Source organism: Triturus cristatus, chromosome 3_1, assembly GCF_964204655.1.
Source record: "Triturus cristatus chromosome 3_1, aTriCri1.1, whole genome shotgun sequence".
Classification (NCBI taxonomy): Eukaryota; Metazoa; Chordata; class Amphibia; order Caudata; family Salamandridae; genus Triturus; species Triturus cristatus.
The window spans coordinates 1,059,336,412-1,059,360,406 of NC_140583.1; the positions used below are offsets into that span (position 1 = coordinate 1,059,336,412).

General features: G+C 47.5%; 1 protein-coding gene across 1 annotated transcript in view; it reads left to right on the forward strand.

Annotated features, from left to right (window-relative positions):
• The window catches only part of KMT2A (lysine methyltransferase 2A), a 1,466,550-nt gene that overhangs the window by 1,145,421 nt on the left and 297,134 nt on the right, over window positions 1–23,995 (forward strand). The window contains exons 23-24 of the mRNA XM_085645838.1: window positions 1,244–1,361; window positions 1,470–1,548. Coding sequence (XP_085501964.1) covers window positions 1,244–1,361; window positions 1,470–1,548 — 197 coding nt within the window. The remainder of the gene's footprint in view (window positions 1–1,243; window positions 1,362–1,469; window positions 1,549–23,995) is intronic.

Sequence of the window (23,995 nt, forward strand, 5' to 3'; positions counted from 1 at the left end):
TACAAATAAGCATAATCTTTGAAGTCCTAGCAGGTTGGGGCTTCAACAGTGCAGTCATTGGAACCAGGTTTGTCAAAGGCACCATTATCGTTGAAGTCACTGTAGTAGGTGTTGTCAAAAGTGTCCTAATCGATGGCGAAGAAGCCTCTTTAGCTGCCAATGAAAGTTTAGTGTGGGTCACCCATTGGTACGTTTAGAAGGAAACCTGTTGGTCACACATGCCACCTCAGGAAGTGGACTGCGATCCATAGCAGTTTTCTTGTCCACCTTTTTCCGGAAGTTCCGAGTTGGTTCTCGGGATGTTGAGAGCATTTAATCCGGGGTGGGTCTGGTATCCGATACATGCTCAGAGTGCTTCCGCTTGAGAACTTTTCTAAGCACCTGAGATAATCTGTCAAACTCATTAACATGACATGGGGACCATTTTAGCCTTGAATTTTTGCAGTCGACCCTCTGTTTTTGAGGGCGTTACCAGAAAACCATCAGCACATTTTGCAGTTCTTTGCCTTGTAAATTGGATGTAGGTATTAACTTTAATCCTTATAAGGATTGTCAGCCTGAAAAGTCCCTTTTTAGAAAGTTGAGGCTTTTCTGCACTCAAGAGAAAAGAAACTTGGATCGGAAGGCTTCCCCTAGGATGGGATAGGCAAAAATCTTGAAGAAAAAACTTAAACAGACTTACTGAAGAAATCGAAGCAGAGCTTATGAGGGCTCCTTTCACATGATGTACGATAGAAATCTTAATGGTGCCTAGAGCATTTTAATAAGGTGAGAAATGAGCAGGAAGATTATGCACAAGAAATACAGTTACAAAGGCAAGTAATGTTTTCTATACTGTTTTTATGTAACCACAGGACTCCCAGCTCAAAGTAGTGAAATGATTCAAGGCAGATGAAACTGTCAAGGGTACCAGCACTGGACAACAGTAGTTACTTGTAAATACATTTTTTTTATATCCCTCCGTGATTCTTTTCAGGCATGCTGTGATAGTGGAGATAATGCATAGTTAATTGTCAAATAGATACAGAGGAGCAGGGGAGGGATGCTCTTAGACATAGGTGCCTTAATCAAGAGTTTGCTTGGTCTTGGAGCACCAATCAGGAAAGGTATGGTTACATGCAGATAGAATCCTAAGATGATGAGGCCTTAGTTGCCATGCTCGCAGTTGGATCAGATGGTGGTAAAATAGACATAAATCTTCTTTCTTATAGTTATTTTTCTCCTTGTCCTTTTTCTTGTGCAGATTGTGACAGGCAATGGGTTTGAGGTGCAGCGCAGAGTGTTTGTTGACTTTGAGGGCCTCAGTTTGCGTAGGAAGTTTCTTAATGGTCTGGAGCCAGAGAACATTCACATGATGATTGGTAAGTGAAGGCCTTGCTCAAACTGGACAGAAAAGCAAGCTGTGTTTGTCTCATGACTGTTGCGTTGTACGACTAACATTTTATGATTCCCTTGTGTATTTGTGTTAGGTTCCATGACCATTGACTGTTTGGGCATCCTAAGTGATCTTTCTGATTGTGAGGACAAGATCTTTCCCATCGGTTATCAGTAAGTCTGCCATCAGTTGAAATTCTGTCAGGAACAGGTATACTCAGTGGCTGTAAGACACTTAACCTTGTGAGATGTACATACCCCATTTCAGACAGAGGTGTTATATGTCTCGAACTTGTGCTTGTTCTTTAGCAATTTTGCTTGTAATCCCCTTAATATAAGGTATGATGCCTTTAATATTACAGAGACCCAAGGCTGCATCACGATTTTTAGTCGAACCCTACTAGCAAAATGTAGCGTATATGTTCTCAATTAAGGGAGGCCCTACCCCTTGATTGGTCCTGACACTTCAACAAGAGGCTGATAAAGACATCTGCATTGTATGATCTTTATTGATGGTCGTTAACATTAGAATTGTGCCGCCCGTGTTTGGGATCCCAGACCACTTTTTTACCATATGTATATTAATTGCATTAGATGGTACAAATTGTATAAATTGAAATGCATAACCATCACATGAACCTATCCAAGGATAGATGTACCAAATTTCTGGTTTTCTACATCATAGGATCGTCATTGCTAAGCATACGCGTTAGAATAATTCCCTGCTGCACGTGTGGACCCCAGGACACTTCAAATTCAATATTTGTCTATATAATTATGTACTGTGTCCATATGAGGTGCCTCACTTTTCAGAAGCCTATCCAATGATTTAAAGCTACATTACAGCATTTGAAATATGAATACTGGTCTGTCATTGAAGAAAAAGTGCAACTTGATAGGCTTGCACTGTGAATCTCTAAAGAAAGGCTGCAGTGCTTTACAGGAGCTTCTACTACCTATGATGCACCTATCTCACGGGCAGTTTACTTCCTCGGCCAGTTTTTTGGGGGGTTTTTTCGTTGTTTTTTTTTTGGGCATCCAAGATAGGGATCTTGGAACACCTAAACATTTTCACATCTGTTTTTCAGACGAATACCTTTGAGTGAACACATTTTTTCCGTTTTAATAGACATCTTCAGATAACATTTATCGAGTGAACCTGTCCTTTATTTTTCTGTCACAGTGCATTCACATTTCATCAAGAGCCTCTTGTGTGGCAGAAGAAAATGCAGCCTCAGACTCAACAGGCTGTTTGGTGTGCTTACCGTCTCCCATTCAACTAAAGAATGAGTTCTGCCAAAACAAATTTCAAAAAGGCCTTTCAAGATAGAGAAGGTATCAGGGTCAGGAAATCTTACAAATATGATTGCTGAGACAAGGAAACAAGCTGAGAAATCATCCTTCCAGCACCCCAGGATATCCACACCTCAAAAAGACTTCCCAAGAGGAGGATTTGAGTAGAAGAGGGGAAAAAAGATGACCAGAAACACCATCTCAGGCATCACTTCTGTTTTCCATCAACGATCTAGACATCCAAAGTGCTAACATGTTCGCCATAGAGGGAAAGGTTGCCAATGAGACCCCGTTGCTGGCCAGTTACCCCATTGATGATAAGGTACTTAGAGTTGACTTACCTTGTATTGACAAATAATCCTTCTACGTTGTAGAGGCCCATATCGCTACCTCCAATCTAGTCATCAACTGCAAAAAAGCACCTGTCGACATCAAGGCCATCTCATTCGACCTAGATATATTCTATGACTTTCTCTGCTTCTCCTACACTGTACATTTTTCATTCCCTTCAACATCTGTGACCCATTTACCAAGACTGAACTCTTCCAATAGTATCCCCCAGATCAAAAACAAAATTCTCCTCATCTCCGTTCACACCCACTCATAAAAAGAGATTGAGACAATCTGAAAGAGAACACACAATGACAAGTGTGTGTCCCACATTGTTTAAATTAATTTGAGGACCCACTAGAAACTCCTTTGGTTCCTCTCAACTTTCCTCCTCCTCATCCGCAATCTTGATTCACACCATTGCCAGAGTTGCCACTGCTGATTTCAAAACCAAGAATGCTGTCAAGATGAGCATCTGTTCACCTTCAGTTAGAAGACCTGTACCTCCTCTGACTCCTGCATCACCAACTCCTCAGGAAATGCCTATTTCACCACCTGGGAGCTGTCGAACTACAAAAAAAATAGAAGAATATCACCATCAAGATTTAGGTCATATTAAACATCTAGTGACAGATCTTATTCGTCTTCTACCCTGACTTCTCCTGCCTCCTCCCCTATGAGAATCTCACCAGTGGATTGCATAATGCTCTACAATGTTCTAGCAAGAGGTGAAATAAGATAAACACACCATTGGAAGCACCCCAAGCATCAGTCTCTGTAATATGTGAGACCCTTCAGCCAAGAGCTCCTCCAAGACATTTGCTTCCTTTGGTATCAGGATTTCTAGTGATTGCTGAAGATAAGTTTTAAAACTGGCTACTATTAAAACAATCACTGCAAAACTTCAAAAGAAATATAAGCCCCCACAACAGGTCTAGAATTTTAGAAATCCGACCCAAAACAGACAGTGATATTAACTTGTCAGAAAACTCTACCCGAAAGAGAACAAAATAATGTATATAATGGGCAGAAAGTGTGCAACATATCAACCTTAAAGAATGCAAGTGCTCCAGCACTACTTGGTCCATATCACAGGAAGATCTGAGAAGGAATAAGGTCTTTCATGAAGACCTACCAAAGCACTGAAAACTAGATATTTAAGAAATGGTTAAAGAAGGATCTCTGGTTGTAATCCAGGTTATATGTGCAACTACGGATGGGTAGAATTATCAGCTACAGGTTATCATTAGATCTTGCTGCAGCGGTCATCCTGGTTAAGATTAACAGTTCTAAAACCAGATGCACAACAAAAAAAGCTTTTTTTTTGTCCAGTATGAAATTGTTTGGTCAGCACAGATGCAGAAATGACACAAATGAAAAATGAAGCAGAGACCCTCAAGGCTGTAGGCCTGGAAGAAAGGAAACACTTCTTCAATCACCGATACATACCAAAGTATACCAGGTACTGTCCACATAAGGTTCAGTACCCTCGCTGGTCCAATCTCATGTCAAGAGAATATCATAATTCCCTATTTCATACATCTGGCTAAGTCCAGATTCCATTTTTCATCCATAAAGATTCATCTTGCTTAAAATACAACTTGTACAAAAACCTCATACCAGATTTTTTTTTTCAAGATACCCAAAATCAGAGAAATCTTGGAAAGTCTCGAGCAAGTGTTCCCTCCAATAGAAACCAGCATTAAAAATGCAATAGGTCTCGCTTTTCATTAAGTTAAAGCCATTTGCTGTGCTATACAATACCATTAGCAAACCAAATGGCTTTAACTTAAAGGCGAGACCTATTGCATTTTCAATACCTTGGCTTTGCATGTTAAACAGTTTGAGAAATTAACTAGACCACTTTGTAAAGTTATAAACAGTCATGTGACACTATTGTACATGTACCACCTTTAGTCAGTTCAGTCTTTTTAGCCAACATCACTTTACATTTTGCGAATTTTGAGGCCATAATGTTTTAAAAACAAAACTACAAACACCATGCTTCCAGCTGAAAAGCCAGGACTGCCTAATGGTTTCACATGACATGGAGTCACTTCTCAGTGATACAGAATGCACAACAAAATGAGGTATGTGCTTTTTTTGAATGCTCCCACCCAAAACCGTAATTTATACTGTTTTTGTTTGGTATTTTAGTAATATTGTGGCACGGAAAGGGATACTTTGCTCATGATAACTGGTCACACTTTACTGCTGGACAAGCTGCACTCATATGGCTACTGCTCTGGCCTGACTGACAGTAGCAGTCGGTGTGTTGATAGAGGGATGGGGGAGACAGACGAGACAAAAGAAATTTAAAAAACGACTTACCTACTGTATCGCGCCCCACTCTTCTGCAGGCAAAGGGTCCAGAGTGCACTGTGGCCAATCCTGATCAGGATAGGCCTGAGCGCAGATGATTAGCGCTCCCAGTTAGACTGGTAGACTTTGCCTGCAATCTCCAACCCGGCAAGGCTGCTCGGGTCGGAGAGAGCTTCAGTGCGCATGACGGTCTTGCCATCCTGAGACGGCCGACCAAACCGTCATGCGCACCAGCATGTCATCCCCTCGCCCCGCCTCCAAGACTCGGCTCTGAGAGGAAAAATAAAATGATAATAAAAAAGGGGTTATTATTGTTATATTTGTCATTTTTTGGGCAGCTGGGAGGTGAGTCGACGCTCCTCCGCCATAGAGGAGGAGCCGCCATTGTTGACTGATCTCTAAAGTTTGATTGGTCTTTTTTTCAGAACCATTGATCAGGCAGGTGAGGGGACGGGAGAATTTGCGTTAGTTGCACTTTTTTCTAAAAACCTGTTTTCCCCCAAAATACTGCTCCTTCTACAGATATCCTTTCCACAACAATAACATTTACATACATGCATTCATAATTTGTAAAAGAACAAGAGCCCTTTGACCGACCCTATAGAAAGGCAAGATGCATAATACTAAGACTGTGTCGTTTTTATTTCACCTCTTGCCTCTTTCATCCACCAACATACTCTCCTGCCCGTTAATCTCTTCCAGGTTCTTTTTCATCCTCTCTTTCTCATTTTGTCACTGTTTTTTCTTTGTTTCGTCCTCCTACTTTCCCCTTTGCTGCCTTTCTGTCTTGTTCTGTGTGAAAGTCTGATGATTAAAAATAAGTCCTGGTCCCAAACAAAGAGCGCCAGCTTAAACCCACCGGCTCAAGTTGAGCACTGGTTTAAACCTTTCCCCATTCTACGCACTCTTACTTCTGGCCTTTTTTTCAGGGAGTGTGCTCCATGTGCTTCCAGGGTGGGGAACGCTACAGAAAACTTGTTGATACCTACAAAGTTAATATGACTTTTTGTAGGAATTTACACAACTTTAACCAATACAACCCCCCCCCCCCCCCCCCCTCCACAATGCCCCTTAGCAGCACTCAGGTCTATCCTCTAATACAGACTTACTCATGCAAAAACAACTGACCAAAAAGACAGACCTTTTTGCACAAGGGGGTAAAATATCAGTTTCTAAAAAAAATGTCAGTGGTTTATTCTGTGAACTTGCAAAATTTGACTTTTTGCATGCAAACAGGGATACTTGGGAAGGAAAAATGTTTTGTTCATAAGGGTGCTGCTTTAGACTTTGATGTCTAGACACAGACAGGCTCAGTTCACTCCACTGGGCTGCAAATCTTTGAAGTAAGCTATACACGTTCCTCTGTAGCGAGTGCTTTACCATCAAAAGCTGTCTTACCTATGTATCGATGCGGAATCACTTCTTTAAACAGTGTTTCCAACAGAAACAAAGACTATAAACATGCTTGAGCAGGGTTGAAAGGAGAAGGCGGGTAACTTAAAAGTAATTGAAAGTACTTATTTGGCATAAACATGTGGGTGTTGTCATCTTTGAGCATGAGACAACATTCAAAACAATATTTGGAGAAATCAAATGCGTGTCTTTCAGTAAATACTGCATAGCCATACATTCAGCTCCCTGTGCAGATTCTGAGGCAAGGACCACCGCTGGTCCAGCTAGCCATGTAGCCCAGAGGTATGGCCAATGGAAGTATGCAATTTTTTGCAGTTGCAGCGTTTTCGCGCAATTAAGGATTTGTCGCATTGCCTAAATAATCCACCATCTACTGCATAATCTACAGATTTTAACAATAGGAAATTTGTTTCTAGCTCAAACGGATCAACAGTTACTAAAAACTCGGCAACACATGTTGCTGCCAGTAGAACGCTCTTCACAAAGGTTAACTGGCATATTTCTGTTGCTTATCATTTAATTTTAGTCTATGGCTGTTACTAAGGAGGTGAAACATTTGCCCAGGTAGTCTTAATATATTTAAAACTGAAAAAATAATGAGGTATGACAAAATATACCAAATTATGCCCCATCATTTGCTTTTCCTTTACCACATAATTTAAACCGTGACCATAATTTGGTCCCCTCCTGCCATGTAATTCCATTGGCCTTGGACATTTTCCAGGGCTGTACGAAGTTTCCAGTCCATCACTGGCAATAAGTATGGTGAAGGTCGAAAAGGATTGTGAAACTTATAATGAGAAATGGTTCACCTATTTGTACGCCAAACAGCAGATGAACTTCAAGCTGTTGTATATAGTGCGACGTGTAGTTTCAAATGCCTGTTTGGTGTAATTTTCATCCTGATGATGGGTAGCCCAAAGCTGGAGGGTGCTCCTAGAGGCTACTAAGTTTTGTGTCCCTCAGTTTCAATCATGTAGGTGTGGACGTGCGCCCAGTCTATCCAGACAGTGTCTGAGATAGAACATGCTTTTTTTGGCTGAACCTCACTGGTGAGCCTGTGCCCTCAGACTCCTCACTCATGTGCCTTCGCTCCCTATGACTGCCAACTTCTGGAACGACTTTTCACCAATGAGGTCTCCACAGCGGCCAGGGAAGTTGGTTGGTCCCACGACTTCCCACCATCAGTTTAAGTATGTGGAGGTGAGAGGCGAGTCTTGAGCGAGTGGCTTTATCTTCAGGTGTCCCTTGGTCCTTGAGGGCAGTGTGTATTCCCGACTGCTGTAGGATCTTCCTCACATGCGTTAACAGGATTGCTAATCCCCTTGCAGTCTCCCTGGCACTGTGGGAGTAATGTTTAGGCCATATTTCACCGACTGCACCACTCTAGACCCGGCATCCCTTCCCTTGTTATCAAACCTTTGCTTAACTGAGTGTGAGAATGACGCCCTGTGTAGCACCAACAGGCTCCCTGTGAGACTTTTGGGAGCTCTGATCAGGAGGATACTTAGAAGAGGAGGCATGAGGCAGGAAGTCTGAAATTGTAATAGTCGGACATATTTCAGTAAAAAGATGTTCGAGGCATATGAGCTGCAGATCACACACTGAGGATAAGATCGCCATCTGGTGTTGGGCTCGGATGATTGCAGGTTGTTGTTGTCTTCGGAAGAAGCCTTTGGTCACGAGGTTGGTGACTCCTCCCCTGGACAACAGTGCGCATGGGCATCCACTCCATCGGCAGATTGTTTTTTTCCGCCATTGGGTTCGGATGAACTTTTTTCCGCTCCAGCAGAAAACTTCCAGCAATCGATTTAACTCTTTAATCTTCATTCCATCGACGTCGACATCAACTCGGACCGGTTCCGGAAGCGGCTGATGGACAGGACACCCTTCAAAAAATGCCCCCAGTGTGGAGCGAAGTTCCCCCACAGTGACCACCACGAAGTTTGCAACCTCTGCCTGTCGCCGGAACACAACGAGTCCACCTGTCCAGCTTGTTCCGCTTTCCGTTCGAAGAAGACCCTCCGGGACCGAAGAGCTCGACGCCATATTATGGCCAAACCAGCTCCAGAACCGGAGGACATCTTTGCTCAAGATGTTCCCGAAGACGACACCGAAGATCTCGAGATCGTGTCCGAGGCCGACGATTCCGATGACCTCATCACTCCAGGGCAGCGTGTGAGTACCACCCCCCCTGCCCCTGCCCCATCCAAAAAAGCATTGGTCAAGACTCCGCCAGCTGGGCCCAGTCGCGACCGGAAATCCTCTTCAGAAGCCCCGCCCTCGGGCCCGGCTCCGAAGACATCTAAGCCTGTGGGTGGCTCGGGCTCGAGCAAACCTCACCTGATTGTGCCTTTAACACCCTCGGCACCCAAACACCCACTGTCGGCACCGAAACAGGCTCCAAGACCGAAATCTCCTTCGGCACAGAAACGTTCCTCGGCACCGAAGTCTCCACCGGCACCGAGACGTTCTTCAACATCGATGCCTGAAAGTCCATCGGCACCGAAACCTCAGTCGGCACCGAAACCTCAGTCGGCACCGAAACCTCAGTTGGCACCGAAAACTCAGTCGGCACCGAAAACTCAGTCGGCACCGAAAACTCAGTCGGCACCGAAAACTCAGTCGGCACCGAAAACTCAGTCGGCACCGAAAACTCAGTCGGCACCGAAAACTCAGTCGGCACCGAAAACTCAGTCGGCACCGAAAACTCAGTCGGCACCGAAAACTCAGTCGGCACCGAAAACTCAGTCGGCACCGAAAACTCAGTCGGCACCGAAAACTCAGTCGGCACCGAAAACTCAGTCGGCACCGAAAACTCAGTCGGCTCCGAAAAATCCATCGGACCCGAAAAAATCGTCGACGCCAAAAACTGCGTCCCCGCCGAAAAAAGCTCATAAAGACCCGAAGCGGACGTCACAGACACCACCTTCGGAGCCAGATGAACTTTTTCAACCAGATCCTACTCAGAAGCGGATCTACATCAATCCTAACACGGGACATGTGACTGCCATCCCATATAAAAAGCGGAAGCTGGACACTACACCTCCCCCAGCTCCCATACGGAAAAAGGACTGTGCTACTTCACCACTTCGTCCTTCCTCTCCTGTTTTACCTCCTAACCCGTCCCCCCCTCCTCCTCCTGATTCTCCTTTACCTTTACCTTTACCATCTCCCTATCATTCACCTCCTCCACAGGATGATAATGATGACTTAGGGGGAGGGGCGGACCCTGATTTATTTAATGATCCTGTTGATCCAAACGACCCTTTTACGTTCCCAGACCCAGCACCCATGGATGACTGGTCTTATCCTATACCTGACATGCCTGACCCCACTACCTACCCCTCCAAGCCCTCCCCTCCTGATGACCACCTAGGGTTCGGCCAACTTATAAATAGGGCAGCAACATTCCACGGCGTTACAATGCACACAGACGCCCTTGAAGAGGACTTTCTCCTTGATACCTTTGAGCAGTCACAAAAGACTGTTCACATACTGCCCATGATCAAAGGGGTTATAAAGCATGCTACTGAAGTCTTTAAGGACCCTGTTCGAGCTAGGGTTCTCAACCCACGCATCGAAAAAAAGTACCGACCAGCCCCGCAAGACCCTGCATACATTAAGGCCCAGCTCCCTTTAGACTCCCTAGTCGTATCAAATGCCAGGAAGCGCGCTAACTCACAGACAACTGGAGAAACGCCTCCCCCAGACAAAGAGTCTAAGCTTTTAGAAGCCTCGGGCAAACGGGTCGCCGCGCAGGCGGGTAACCATTGGCGTATTGCGAATACCCAGGCCCTGTTAGCCAGGTATGATAGAGCGCATTATGACCAACTTGAGGACCTTATGCAACATCTGCCTGAACCTTTTAAGTCCCAGGCCTCTGACCTCATCCAAGAAGGCAAATTAATATCTAATGCCTCCATTAAATGCGCCTTAGATGCAGCAGACACTGCTTCTAGAGCGGTCAATACTAGCGTCTTACTCAGACGACCTGCCTGGCTCCGTATTTCCGGTTTTAAACCGGAGGTTCAAACCGCAATTCTAGCTCAACCTTTCAACCAAGAGCAGCTATTTGGCCCTGCAGTGGATACTGCATTAGAAAAAATGAAAAAGGATAATGAAACTGCCAAGTCTATGGGAGCACTGCAGTCTCATCAAAACCGGGGTTCCTTTCGTCGCTCCTTTTATAGAGGAGGCTCCAAAAACACATCAACTGAGACCACGTCCACCTTTAAAAATTCTGGACAAACATCCCCTAACAGAGGTTATTTCCGGGGAGGTTATAGGGGAAACAATAACAAAGGTCGAGGGCGGGGCAACAACAACAACACCCGCACCTCACCAGCCACCAAACAGTGACTTGCCACCACTCCCCCCAGACCATTCCACTCCGGTCGGGGGGCGACTCCAACAATTCCTGCCTGTCTGGACTTCCATCACCACAGACAGGTGGGTAAGACAAATTATCCAGTCTGGCTACTGCCTCGAACTCATACAATCCCCCCCAAACATACCGCCCAAACAACGTCCAATGTCCTCGCATCATCTCTCTCTCCTCAAACAAGAAGTTCAATCCCTGTTACAAAAACATGCGATAGAACCAGTCCCCCTTCAACATCAGGGAAAAGGGGTATATTCTCTATACTTCCTCATTCCCAAAAAAGACAAAACACTAAGGCCCATACTGGATCTCAGACTACTAAACCAGTATATACATTCGGATCATTTTCACATGACCACTCTCCAACAAGTCCTCCCACTTTTACAACAGGGAGACTTCCTCGCCACATTGGACCTCAAGGACGCATACTTTCACATCCCTATGCATCCCGCTCACAGAAAATATCTACGATTTGTGGTAGATGGGCAACACTATCAATTTACAGTTCTCCCATTCGGAGTAACAACAGCACCCAGAGTGTTCACCAAGTGCCTAGCAGTCGTGGCAGCGCATCTCAGAAGACAACAGATCCATGTCTTCCCCTATCTGGACGATTGGCTCATAAAAGCCAATACATACCAAAAATGCGTTCTCCACACTCATCGCACGATTCAAACTCTCCACGATTTGGGATTCACTATCAACTACCCCAAATCCCACCTACAACCTTCCCACTTACATCAGTATCTAGGAGCAACCATAGATACATCCAAAGCCATTGCCTATCCCAGCACAGCCAGGATAGCCAGTATACAAAATCTCATCTCTCAATTTCAAACTCATCCATCTCTTCCAGCAAGAGTGTTCATGCAGCTCCTAGGCATGATGGCGTCATGCATCTCCATAGTCCCACACGCACGACTTCAAATGCGTCCCTTACAGGAATGCTTAGCACAACAGTGGAACCAAGCTCACGGACAACTTACCGATCTGGTGTTGGTGGACAGTTGCTCACTTCGATCACTGAAATGGTGGAACACCATCAACCTGTCCAAAGGGAGACCGTTCTTAGAGCCTCTTCCACAAGTTGTGCTAACTACAGACGCATCTCTCACGGGGTGGGGAGCCCACCTCCTTCACCATACCACTCAGGGCAGATGGACCAGCCAACAAAAACTGCTCCACATCAACCACCTGGAACTCTTAGCAGTGTTCCTAGCACTAAAATCCTTTCAAATTCACCTAAAGAACAAAACTGTCCTCATACGCACAGACAACATGACGACAATGTATTATATACAGAAACAGGGAGGGACACACTCTCTCCAACTGTCCCAACTGGCACAGCAAATCTGGAGATGGGCAATTCCCCAGAACATCTACCTGTTAGCAGAACATCTCCCAGGGATCCACAATCAAGTGGCCGACCTCCTAAGTCGCCACACACAACAGATCCACGAATGGGAACTACACCCCAAGGTTCTACTCCCCTTCTTCCAAAAGTGGGGACAACCAGACATAGACCTGTTCGCCACTCCCGAAAACACAAAATGCCCAACCTTCGCCGCCAGGTTTCCACACCCACAGTCGAAGGGCAATGCCCTATGGATGAACTGGTCAGGCAGATTTGCGTACGCCTTTCCGCCTCTCCCACTAGTTCCATTTGTGGTACGCAAACTGAAACAACAGTCACTAACACTAATATTAGTGGCTCCCACTTGGGCACGTCAACCGTGGTTCACCACACTTCTGGAACTATCTTTAGTTCCACATCAAAAGCTACGCCTCTCCCCGGATCTATTAACCCAGAACCATGGAGAAATCAGACACCCAGATCCTCAAACACTGAACCTAGCGATCTGGCTCCTGAGATCCTAGAGTTCGATTACCTCAATCTCCCTCCAGACTGTATGAATATCATAAAAGAAGCCAGACGCCCTACTACTAGAGCGTGTTATGCCGCTAAATGGAAACGATTTGCCATCTACTGCGCTAATAATGACATACATCCATTGGATGCTTCCATCCAAAACATCATTTGCTATCTACTACACTTGCAAAGATGCAATCTAGCGTATTCCTCTATACGTTTACACCTAGCAGCCTTGGCAGCCTACTTGCAAAATAGGCAACACCTGTCCCTTTTTAAGGTACCAGCCATCAAAGCGTTTATGGAAGGTCTCAAAAGAATTCTTCCCCCAAGATTGCCACCTGCACCAGTGTGGAATCTCAATGTGGTTCTAACAAGACTCATGGGTCCCCCATTTGAACCTATGCACAAATGTGAATTGCAATTCCTAACATGGAAGGTAGCCTTCCTTATCGCAATCACTTCCCTCCGCAGAGTAAGTGAAATACAAGCCCTTACACTCGAGGAACCTTTCTTACAACTACACCGTAACAAAGTGGTTCTTAGGACAAACCCTAAATTTCTTCTAAAAGTGATTTCCCCTTTCCACCTTAACCAATCAGTAGAACTACCGGTCTTCTTCCCAAATCCAGACTCGGTAGCTGAAAGGGCCCTACATACCTTAGATGTTAAAAGAGCCTTGCTTTATTACATCGACAGGACAAAACCTTTTCGAAAGACAAAACAACTCTTTGTTACTTTCGCGCCACCACACAAAGGCAACCCGATCTCCAAATCAGGAATAGCCCGGTGGATAGTTAAATGCATCCAAATATGCTACCTCAAGGCTAAACGTACACTTACAGTTCCCCCTAGGGCGCACTCCACGCGTAAAATAGGGGCTTCTATGGCCTTCTTAGGCAATATTCCCTTAGAAGACATTTGCAAGGCAGCCACATGGTCTACCACGCATACCTTCACTAAACACTATTGTGTTGACGTGCAGGCCAAACAACAGGCCTCCGTGGGCCAGGCTGTCCTAAAAACTTTATTTCAAGCTGCTGCAACGGATACAGGCGACCACCGCTAAGGGGAGCACTGCTGTATAATCTATCCTCAGTGTGTGATCTGCAGCTCATATGCCTCGAACGGAATATGCTACTTACCAGTATGCATCTGTTCTTGGCATGTAGAGCTGCAGAGTCACACACGCCCGCCCGCCTCCCCGGGACCTGTATCTGTTCCAGCATCCGTCTTACTTAGACATTACACATGGACATCCTTTCTTTCTTTTCTATATACTCCATCTTTTCCCATCATGGCGAAAAACAATCTGCCGATGGAGTGGATGCCCATGCGCACTGTTGTCCAGGGGAGGAGTCACCAACCTCGTGACCAAAGGCTTCTTCCGAAGACAACAACAACCTGCAATCATCCGAGCCCAACACCAGATGGCGATCTTATCCTCAGTGTGTGACTCTGCAGCTCTACATGCCAAGAACAGATGCATACTGGTAAGTAGCATATTCCTTACGGAATAAACTTTTTCTTGGATTTCAGTGTCTTGATTTGGTGCAGAACAGACACGGAGTAGAGAACAAGTCAGGCTTCTTCCCAGATTCTGAAGCTGTAGGGACAGCCCTGCTGCATCAAAGGGGAGAGTGCATTCGTCTGCGTCCCTGCTGTCCAGGACCCCGAAAATGTAAGCACTCCTCAGCAGTGGCCCGTAAATGCCAGGGGGCGGTAACAGCAGTGGCCCGTAAATGCCAGGGGGCGGTAACAGGAGATCTCGGACCCACTGGAATCACAAGCTTTGGTTTTCCACATGGAAATATCCACTGCTGTGTTACACTGGTGGAAAACAAGCTGGAATCGGTGCAGACATACAGATTCCCATGTTATTTCCCAAATACTTGTAATCTGAGCTCTGGAATTAGCGGGATTCTAGTAAGGGAAATAAGAGGGATTTTAACTGGCGCCGTGAAAGGAAGTCCTTGGACCGAGGGCCGGTCTCTAAAGTTTCTTCATCTTTCATGGGTGACGTGGTAGAACAGGCAACACGGGCCCTCAATAGAACAGGGGCAGTAACACTGCCCCCAGCAATCCTGCCCCCTGAACTACATATTCCGTGGGGTGTGGTAATTTCAGACTGAAGAATTACAAGGCCATTTGAGTTTTTTCACACAGGAATTGTGGATTCCAGCAAAAATCATTGTTGGTGCATAGATTCCCGAATGCTCAGAAAAAAGCAAAGGGGGAAAAAAACACACAGGCGGAAATTCGTACTTCCACACTTTTCCCCCCCGAGACTCCATGGAAGGAAAGAGGATCGGATTGGAAGAGTTGCAGACCCGGCGGGGAGGGGAGGGGAGGGAAGACCTGGTCCCATACTTCTGTTTCTGATCAATAGAAGGGGGTGGGGGCTCAGCACCAAACCCGAGCACTGCGCTGTCCATTACTTTAGGACAATGTCCTTTACTGCATGCTTTTCGAGTTAAGGGTCTTTTACCCAGCAGTTCGGAATAGCACAAGGGCTGCCATCCGTCGCCAGGGGGCTCTGATGCAAAATATTTAATGTGCAGCTCAATATTGACTGTTCGTGTGGCAGCACAGAATCTATGAACAAGGGTGAGAAAAATATATGCTTCATTTAGTAAATATGTTAGTGAGATTACTACTGTTGTCAGGGCATGCAGTCCTGTGGCAGACGGTGTGAGCGAGATTAAGAACCACCACATTGCTCTTTTATCCTCCTGCCCCTGTAAGGGATTCCTAAAAGCGTTACAAAAGCGACGTATATTGTAAGTAAAAGGGCAGAAGCTCTCAGTACACGGATGACACTATTTGCTTATCATACAAAGGTAGGCGGTGTATCCGTTTAACGGTACACTTGAGCAAGAGAAATAAAAATACCCTCTAAAAACGACACGGTAGTAGATCTGAAAGTACTGCTCTTGTGTATTTTTGTTGTTGACTTTCAGATCAGTTTTCTCTTCTCGTTTGTACCGCACAGGTCGTTGATGAAGTAATAAGCCGTGTCAGTTTTAACATTTCTGCATATTTAAGGACTGCTGTTTTTCTGCCTTTCATTGGCAAAGATGGAAACATTACGATTTTGGTTCATGGCGCATTAGAATGCACATTCTTCCCCCGAGACTGAGCATCCCTCAGATGAATGGGCTGTCAGCATGGCAGCACGAGCAGAAGTGAAGAGAGACAGGTTCTTCCGCTGTCGCCGCCTGCCATGTAGATCTGCAGGGAGGAACTGTTGCTAACAAGCGCAGCCCGTCATGGGATGGACAGAAGATGGGCACGCGGGGACTGCCTTTACTGGCGGCGAAAAAAAAGTCCACAGTGTATCACGCCGCCAGTAAAGCATCCAATCCCCGCGTGCAAATCTTCTGTTTCGTTTATCTCCCCACGTGCACACTGGAATCGTATCAATTCCAAAAGTCCTCAGCATGGCAGAGCAGCACATGAGCTGCTTTCGCCTGGCCGAGACCTAAAAACCTGTGTTCGAGGCATGTGTGCTGTAGATGCACATGCTTTGCAAATGACTGCCATCTAGTGTTGTGTCCGGATGTTTGCAAAGTTTTTATTCAAAGAAGTCTTTTCCAGTCACGAGGTAAGAGGACTCCTCCTTTCGGTGGTAATGCACATGGGCATTGTAAGAAAGTGGCTCTGTATATACTGCACCAAAGTAAGGTACAGTGTGCAGAGTCCACAGAGGTTTGGCAGAAGTTAAAGTTAGATATAACCTTACTCTAAAGTGGTAGCTTGGTCGAGCAGTAAGGCAGTATCAGAGGACAGTGTAAAGCATTTGTTGTACACACTCAGTCAGAAAATGGTCTAACACACTCAAGAACTGAACTCTAGGCCAATTGTTTTATATATAAAAATATATTGTTGTTTTATTTTAGAACCACAAGTAGGGATCAAAATACTCTCTCAGAATGAGATGCTCTAGTTGAATACTTTCAATAAGCAATAGACTTTTCATTCAATGATCTTTATTCGGATAAAAATATCCATAAAAGCACAGTTCAAATACATCAACAGGAGTACAATTCTTGATTAAAAGCACAGTATAAAAAGCTATAGTTAAAAGAAACTTTTGATATAAAAAGACTACAGTTGTGTACAAACATTAAAAGGGACATGATATACAAACAACGATATCGTGATTAAGATTTTCAAATTGACGGGCAGATAGCAGCATTGAAATATTAGCACATTAAAAGGGTTGGATAAGCATATAGCAGCATCATCATGTTGAAGTAAAGTGCAATCAGTTGTTAACGATGTTAGCAGCATAATGTAAGTATATTAACATTTTTGAGCTTTTAGGATGTTCCAGCCTACACATAGCACTTTGGTTGGTGTTCCAACTATAAAATAAAAGTAAATGCGTGCGATAGAGCGGAATTATGTGTTCGAGTGCCCTTAACACATTAAAAATTGGTCATAGAAATACATGAGTAGACTGCCGCTCTCAGAAACGAGCTGACACGAACTATCAAATCATCGCTTTCAGGTCTAAGAATCTCAAGGTACGCTGTTCTATAGTCAATATTAGCAAATCCCTTAAAATACGGAATCAAGTATTGTTTTGTATATTTTCCGTAATCAAGAATTGTACTGCTGTTGATGTATTTGAACTGTGCTTTTATGGATATTTTTATCCGAATAAAAGATCATTGAATTGAATAGAATTTTAAATGCAATAGTTACAGTTGTTGCAATAGGCAACACAAGTTAAACACAATTATAACATTGAGCTCAATGGGAATTTTTAAGTAAATGCAATATCAATTACTTTGCATAGGTTTTTCTTACTCAGGCTGGATCCTGAATTCAGCCCTGGTGCATCTCCTGTAAACAGTTGAAAGTAATCGCTTTTGTTACACAGGCGATTTTTAAGGAATATTTTATGTTCCAAAAATCGACACTTTGAAGAATTTCTGGCAAAAACCAGGCAATGTTAGCCTATGGCAGGCAGGGGGCCTTTGTTTGGTGGCTGCTAGCAGGCAAACCACGCAGCTGCGGGAGCGGAGCTCCTGGTCACTTACACAGGGCAAGTGGGGAAGTAGAATAGGACAAATGCTGCGCTTCCAGTGGCACTCGGGCAGCTGGGTGCAGGGTGCTTTTGAGCCGTCGGGCACTCAGTGGATTTCAATGGGAAAGCTGCAAGATGAACAAAGGCTGCAAGCTCGGGGACGGGGATTCTTCAGGTGCGACCACCACTTCGAGAGGTAGGTTGGGAAGCTGTAGGTTAGGTAGGCACCCAGGAGTTGGGCACAGGGGGCGCCGGGTGCAGGCATGTCTTTTCGCGTTGGGAAATCTTACCCTCTGCTGGTCGCTGTTGGGGGGTCCATGGAGTTGAGGCTGCAGGCGTCGTCAGGAGCGTCGAGGAGGGTCCTTGGGTGCTGGATTCGGGGTCACAGTTGCCGGGGGGACGTCCTCGTGGTCTTTGTTCACTCAGCCACAGGCCGGCCTCGGCAGGTGCAGAGGGTGCTGGATTAGCGGTTCCTGGCTTGGCACCAGGGGTTGTTGCTGTTTGAGCAGAACCACTGTGTAAGAAAGTGGCTCTGTATATACTGTTCCCAAATATGTACAGTGTGCACAGAGGTCACAGTCCCCAGAGGTTTGGCAGAGGCTAAAGTTAGATATAACCTTACTCTCTAAAGTGGTAGCTTAGTCGAGCAGTAAGGCAGTATCAGAGGACAGTGTAAAGCATTTGTTGTACACACTCATTCAGCAAATGGTCTCACACACTCAAGAACTGAACTCTAGGCCAAGGGTTTTGTATCAAAATATATAGTTGCTTTATTTTAGAACCAACAATAGGTATCAAAATATACTTTCTTAGAATGAGATGCTTTAGATAAGTACTTTTCAATAGGCAATAGAGTTTTGAATGCAATAGATACAGTTGTTGCAATAGGCAACACAATTTCAAACATAATTATACATTGAGCTTAATGGGAATTTCTAGTTAAATGCAATTGATTACTTTTTGGATTACTTTTCTTACCACAGGACTGGATCCTAGAGTCAGTCCTGGGACATCTCCTGTAAACAGTTGAGTAAAAACGTTTTGGTTACAGTTGTGATTTTTAAGAAATATTATTGTATTTTAAAAGTTGACACTTAAAAACGTTTTCACATAGAACCACAAATGTTATCCTATGGGAGGAAATTCATCGTTACTTTTTCTTACTCAGTGTTGGATCCTTGATCCAGCACTGGTGCATCTTCTGTAAACAGTTGAAAGAATGTGTTTTTGTTATACAGGCGATTTTTAACGAATATTTGTAAGTTTGCAAAATCGACACTTAGAAGAATATCTGGCAAAAAACACGCAATGTTATCCTATGGAGGAAAATCAAGTTAGCTGTAAGTACGGTTGTAATTACTTTGCAGGGTCAGTGCTGGGCACCAAGATCTAGCACTGGGATCTCTCCTGATAGCAGGTGAGTAAATTCGTGTTCGTTATTCGACTGATTTTAGATGAATATTTTAAAGTCTCGACACTTAGAAGAATTTCCAAGTGAAACCAGTCAATGTTACCCTATGGAAGAAAAGTGAGTTATCGGCTTTTGGGTAAGAACTCGACTGGCAGAGTTAAGGTTCTGGGCATAGACTCAGGGGTCTCCCAGGGTAGATTAGGACAGAGGTTGCAATCCCTCGGGCACTAGGGCGACTGGGTGCAGGGTGCTTTTGAGCCGTCGGGCGCTCAATGGACTTCAATGGAGAAGCTCAGTGACGAACAAAGGCTGCAAGCTAGGGGACGAAGATTCTTCAGGTGCGACCACCACTTCGAGAGGTAAGTTGGGTAGTTGGAGGATAGGTAGACACCCAGAAGTTGGGCACGGGGGGGGCGCCGGGTGCAGGGGTGCCTTTTGGCATCGGGAAATCTTACGCTCTGCTGGTCGCGGTTGGAGGGGTCCCTGGTCATGAGAGTGCAGGCGTCATCAGGAGCGTCGAGGCGGGTCCTTGGGTGCTGGATTCGGGGTCACAGTCGCCGGGGGGACGTCCTCGTGGTCTTTGTTCACTCCAGCAAATGACAGGCTTGGCGGGCGCAGAGTGTGTAGGAGTCGCGGTTCCTGGCTGATACCAGGGGCTTGTTACCTGCTTTGAGCAGTACCACTGCTCGTGGGAGTCCCAGTTAGTTAGAGTCACAAGGCAGTCAGGTCCTCCAGGGTTTTTGAGGTTGCTGACCACTGGAGATGCCGGGGTTTAGCAGGAGCAGGTTCGAGGGTCGACAGGCCTGTAGGGCTGGGGCAAAATCAGTTGGTGTCTTCCTCTTGTTAGCAGCTGCACAGCAGTTCTTCTTGTTTCTTATTCTTCTTTCTTGTTTCGGAATCTGGATCTGAGGAAGGAAGGTTCAGGGTGCCCCTAAATACTAAAATCTGAAAGAAACACGTTAGTTTCCTCACCTTAGACTATCCCCAGGCATCAGGCTGGATCGGAAAGATTTTTCGTCAGCAATAGCCTTGCGCAACGCTAGGCTTCATCTGCGGCTCCGCGTCAGTCGTCGGCATCGTGATCGCCGGGATGACGTTGTTGGAGTACTTAGATGCCGCCCTCGCGCGCTGACATCAGTTCTTCTTTTTTCCGTGCCAGTAAGCGCTGATCCGGGAAGAGCATACCCTTTTACTCACTTTTTGACTAAACTTTTTGAACTCTTTTGGTTCCCGTTCCCATTTCCAGTCGACCTCGACTCTGGTGCCGGTAGGGATGCCTGGATTCAAACCGTGCGACGCCTGTCACCGCCTGATGTCGGTCACGGATCACCACCGCCGGTGTCTCTACTGCCTTGGGGTCGACCATGATGCCGAGTCGTGCCTCGACTGCCGGGCCTTGACCTCGAAGGCTAGGCGGGAGCGGTCCCGCAAGCTGATCAAAATCCGGCAGTCGGCTCCGCGCCGCTCGAGGTCCCGGTAGAGGAGCCGCAGCCATCACCGTTCGTCGGGGTCAAAGTCCTCGCATTCCGGTAAGTCGAGGCACAGCAAGAAGTCGAAGAGGCGACATCGATCTTCTGACTCCCCTCGCCGGTCGCGCGACTCGGCTGAGGGTTTGGGTGGCACCACCCGCGCGGCTCCTTCGGAGCCACAGGTGTCGCGTCCGACCCCATACCCTCCGGTCCCTGGGTCTGACGCGACTCTGGCGGTGATCAGAGACTTCCTCGTGGCCATGAGGAGTCTGGCTCTGCCGGCACGCCTTCGGGCCCCGCAGGCTCGACTGGGGAGGTCTAGCGAGCTGATGGCACCGTCGTCGACTTCGGTCCCGATGACGCAGGCCCCCGTGGGATCCAGGCCTGGTTCCCGGTCGACCTTACGACCTCTCCGCCGGCATCGACCCCACGACCCCTCCGCCGGCATCGACCCCTTTGGTGCCGCCCCTGGCGCCGTCTTCGGACGATGTCGTCCCCAGGTTTAATCCGGGCCCGGCGTCGGATACGGCGCCAGGCGGCGCCGTATCAGACGCCGATGGATGACAGGTTCATCTTCCGCCCGGCTCCGACCATTCCACCTGTCTACCAGGAGTCGGATGACGGGGAAGACTGGGAGGGGTCTGAGGACCCTCTGGCACAGCAGTGCCAGTTATCTCAGGACTAGGCAGAAGAGCTGGGGAATGCCAGTGGTCTTGACACCTCCCCTGACACTGGCTTTATCTCTCATCCCTCCGTGGCTACGGAGGAGGGTGCTACCTATTATGTGGTGCTGCGCAGGGCTGCCGAAGCCCTCCGGCTGGAGCTCCCTGCAGTGGCCGTGAGGACTAATTTCCTCACTGAAGTGCTTCAACCGGCAGTAAGCTCCTCTGAGCCTCTGCTGCAGTTCAATGAAGCACTGACGGACGTTCTGATGGGCACCTGGTCCAAGCCCTCCACAGTCCCTCCTGTGGACCGGAACGTGGCCCGGCGCCACTGCCCTGCACTGGGCGACCCCAGCTTTCTGTCGGTGCACCCCACGCCCGAGAGCCTGGTTATCCAGGCCTCTACCTCCCAGACCGCCTTCCCGTCCGCTCCCCCAGATCGGGAATCCAAAAGGTTGTAACATTTTGGGAAGAAACTGTTCTCCTCCCTTAGTTTGGGGTTGTGGTCTATCAACACCGTGTGCCTTTTGGACCGTTACACCCACTGATTGTGGGATACGGTGTTGGACGTGCTGCCCCAGTGTCCGGAGGAGGCCCAGACACGGCTCGCCCAGGCTCTTGTCGAGGGGCGGGATGCGGCACGGTATTCGATACGATGTGGGCTGGACACAACGGACTCGCTGGGCAGGGCAATTGCGACCACGGTGGCGATTCGTCGCCACTCCTGGCTGAGAACCACGAATTTCTCCGGAGATGTCCAGAGCACCCTCATGGACATGCCCTTCGATGGCCGTCGCCTTTTTGGAGACAAAGCGGATAGTGCGCTGGAGCGCTTTAAGGACTCCAGGGCTTCGGCCAAGTCCTTGGGCCTCTCGGCCCCGCGCCCCCAAACTTCCGCTTTTCGCCCCTTTCGTGGCCAAGGAAGGGGCGCCCCCTCACGTCCGTCTAGCCGCAGGCTGCAGAACCAGCTTAAACGCGGTCGCGGACGTGGATTCCGCCGAGGCAGAGCAGGGGGACAAAGAGCCGGTCCGCTCACATCCGCCCCAGCAGCCTCCGCCTCAAAGCCCTCCTAGTCCGAGCTTTCAGGCCCATTCCACGCCAGTGGGAGGCAGAGTTTGCCATCACCTGCTCCACTGGCCTACCATCACATCGGACAGGTGGGTGCTGCAAATCGTCCGGAGGGGCTACTCCCTCCCCTTCAAGGCGACCCCTCCAGCCACCGCATTGCCACCGCATGTCGGGGGATCACTTGCAACTTCTACAGGAGGAAGTTACGGCCCACTTTGCCAAGGGGGCCATCAAGCGCGTTTCTGGCCCAGAAGTAGGTCAGGGTTGTTATTCCCACTACTTTCTGGTTCCCAAGAAGGGCAAAGGGGGCCTATGCCCTATCTTGGACCTCAGGATCATCAACGCCTCCCTCCAGAAGGAGAAGTTCAAGATGCTCACCTTAGCTCAGGTTCTGGCTGCCCTAGACCCTGGAGACTGGATGGTAGCGTTGGACTTGCAGGGCGCTTATTTCCACATCCCCGTCCTGCCGGCCCACCGGCGTTACCTGCGGTTCAAGGCAGGCCACCAGCACTTTCAGTTTACTGTGCTCCCCTTCGGCCTCACCAGTGCCCCTCGGGTGTTCACGAAAGTGATGGCGGTGGTCGCAGCTCATCTGCGCAGATTAGGGGTTCCAGTCTTCCCCTATCTCGACGACTTGTTGTTGAAGACGGGCTCGCCCCAGGCAGTCATCTCCCACCTCCAGACTACGGCCGACCTCCTGCATTTGCTGGGGTTTCCCATCAATGTGCCGAAGTCGCATCTGAGTCCCTCCCAGAAGCTCCTTTTCATCGGAGCGGTTCTGGACTCGGCGCAGTTCCGGGTCTTTCCTCCGGAACAGCGGGTTCGGGATAATCAGGCTCTGATTCAGATCTTTCAGCCTTTATCCCGGGTTTCGGTCAGGTTGGTGCTGCGGCTCCTGGGACTGATGGCCTCCTGCATCCTGCTGGTACATCACGCCAGGTGGCGGATGCGGGCTCTGCAGTGGGACCTGAAGTTTCAGTGGGCCCAGCATCGGGGCAACCTGTCCGACCATGTCTTGATCTCAGAGGGCACTGCAAGACAGTTGCAGTGGTGGCTCACGGACCGCGATTGGGTCAGTGGCAGATCCCTCTCCCTACCCCAACCGGAGCACGTAGTGGTGACGGATGCGTCCCTCCTGGGATGGGGGGGGCGACGTGGGAGAGGTGGAGATCAGAGGCCTCTTGTCTCCGGCAGAGTCCCGGCTCCATATCAACCTATTGGAGCTGCGGGCGATCCGACTTGCACTGAAGGCATTCCTTCCCTCTGTTCGGGGGAGTGTAGTGCAGGTGTTCACCGAGAACACCACCGCCATGTGGTATTGCAACAAACAGGGCGGGTGGGGTCGTGGACCCTTTGTCAGGAGG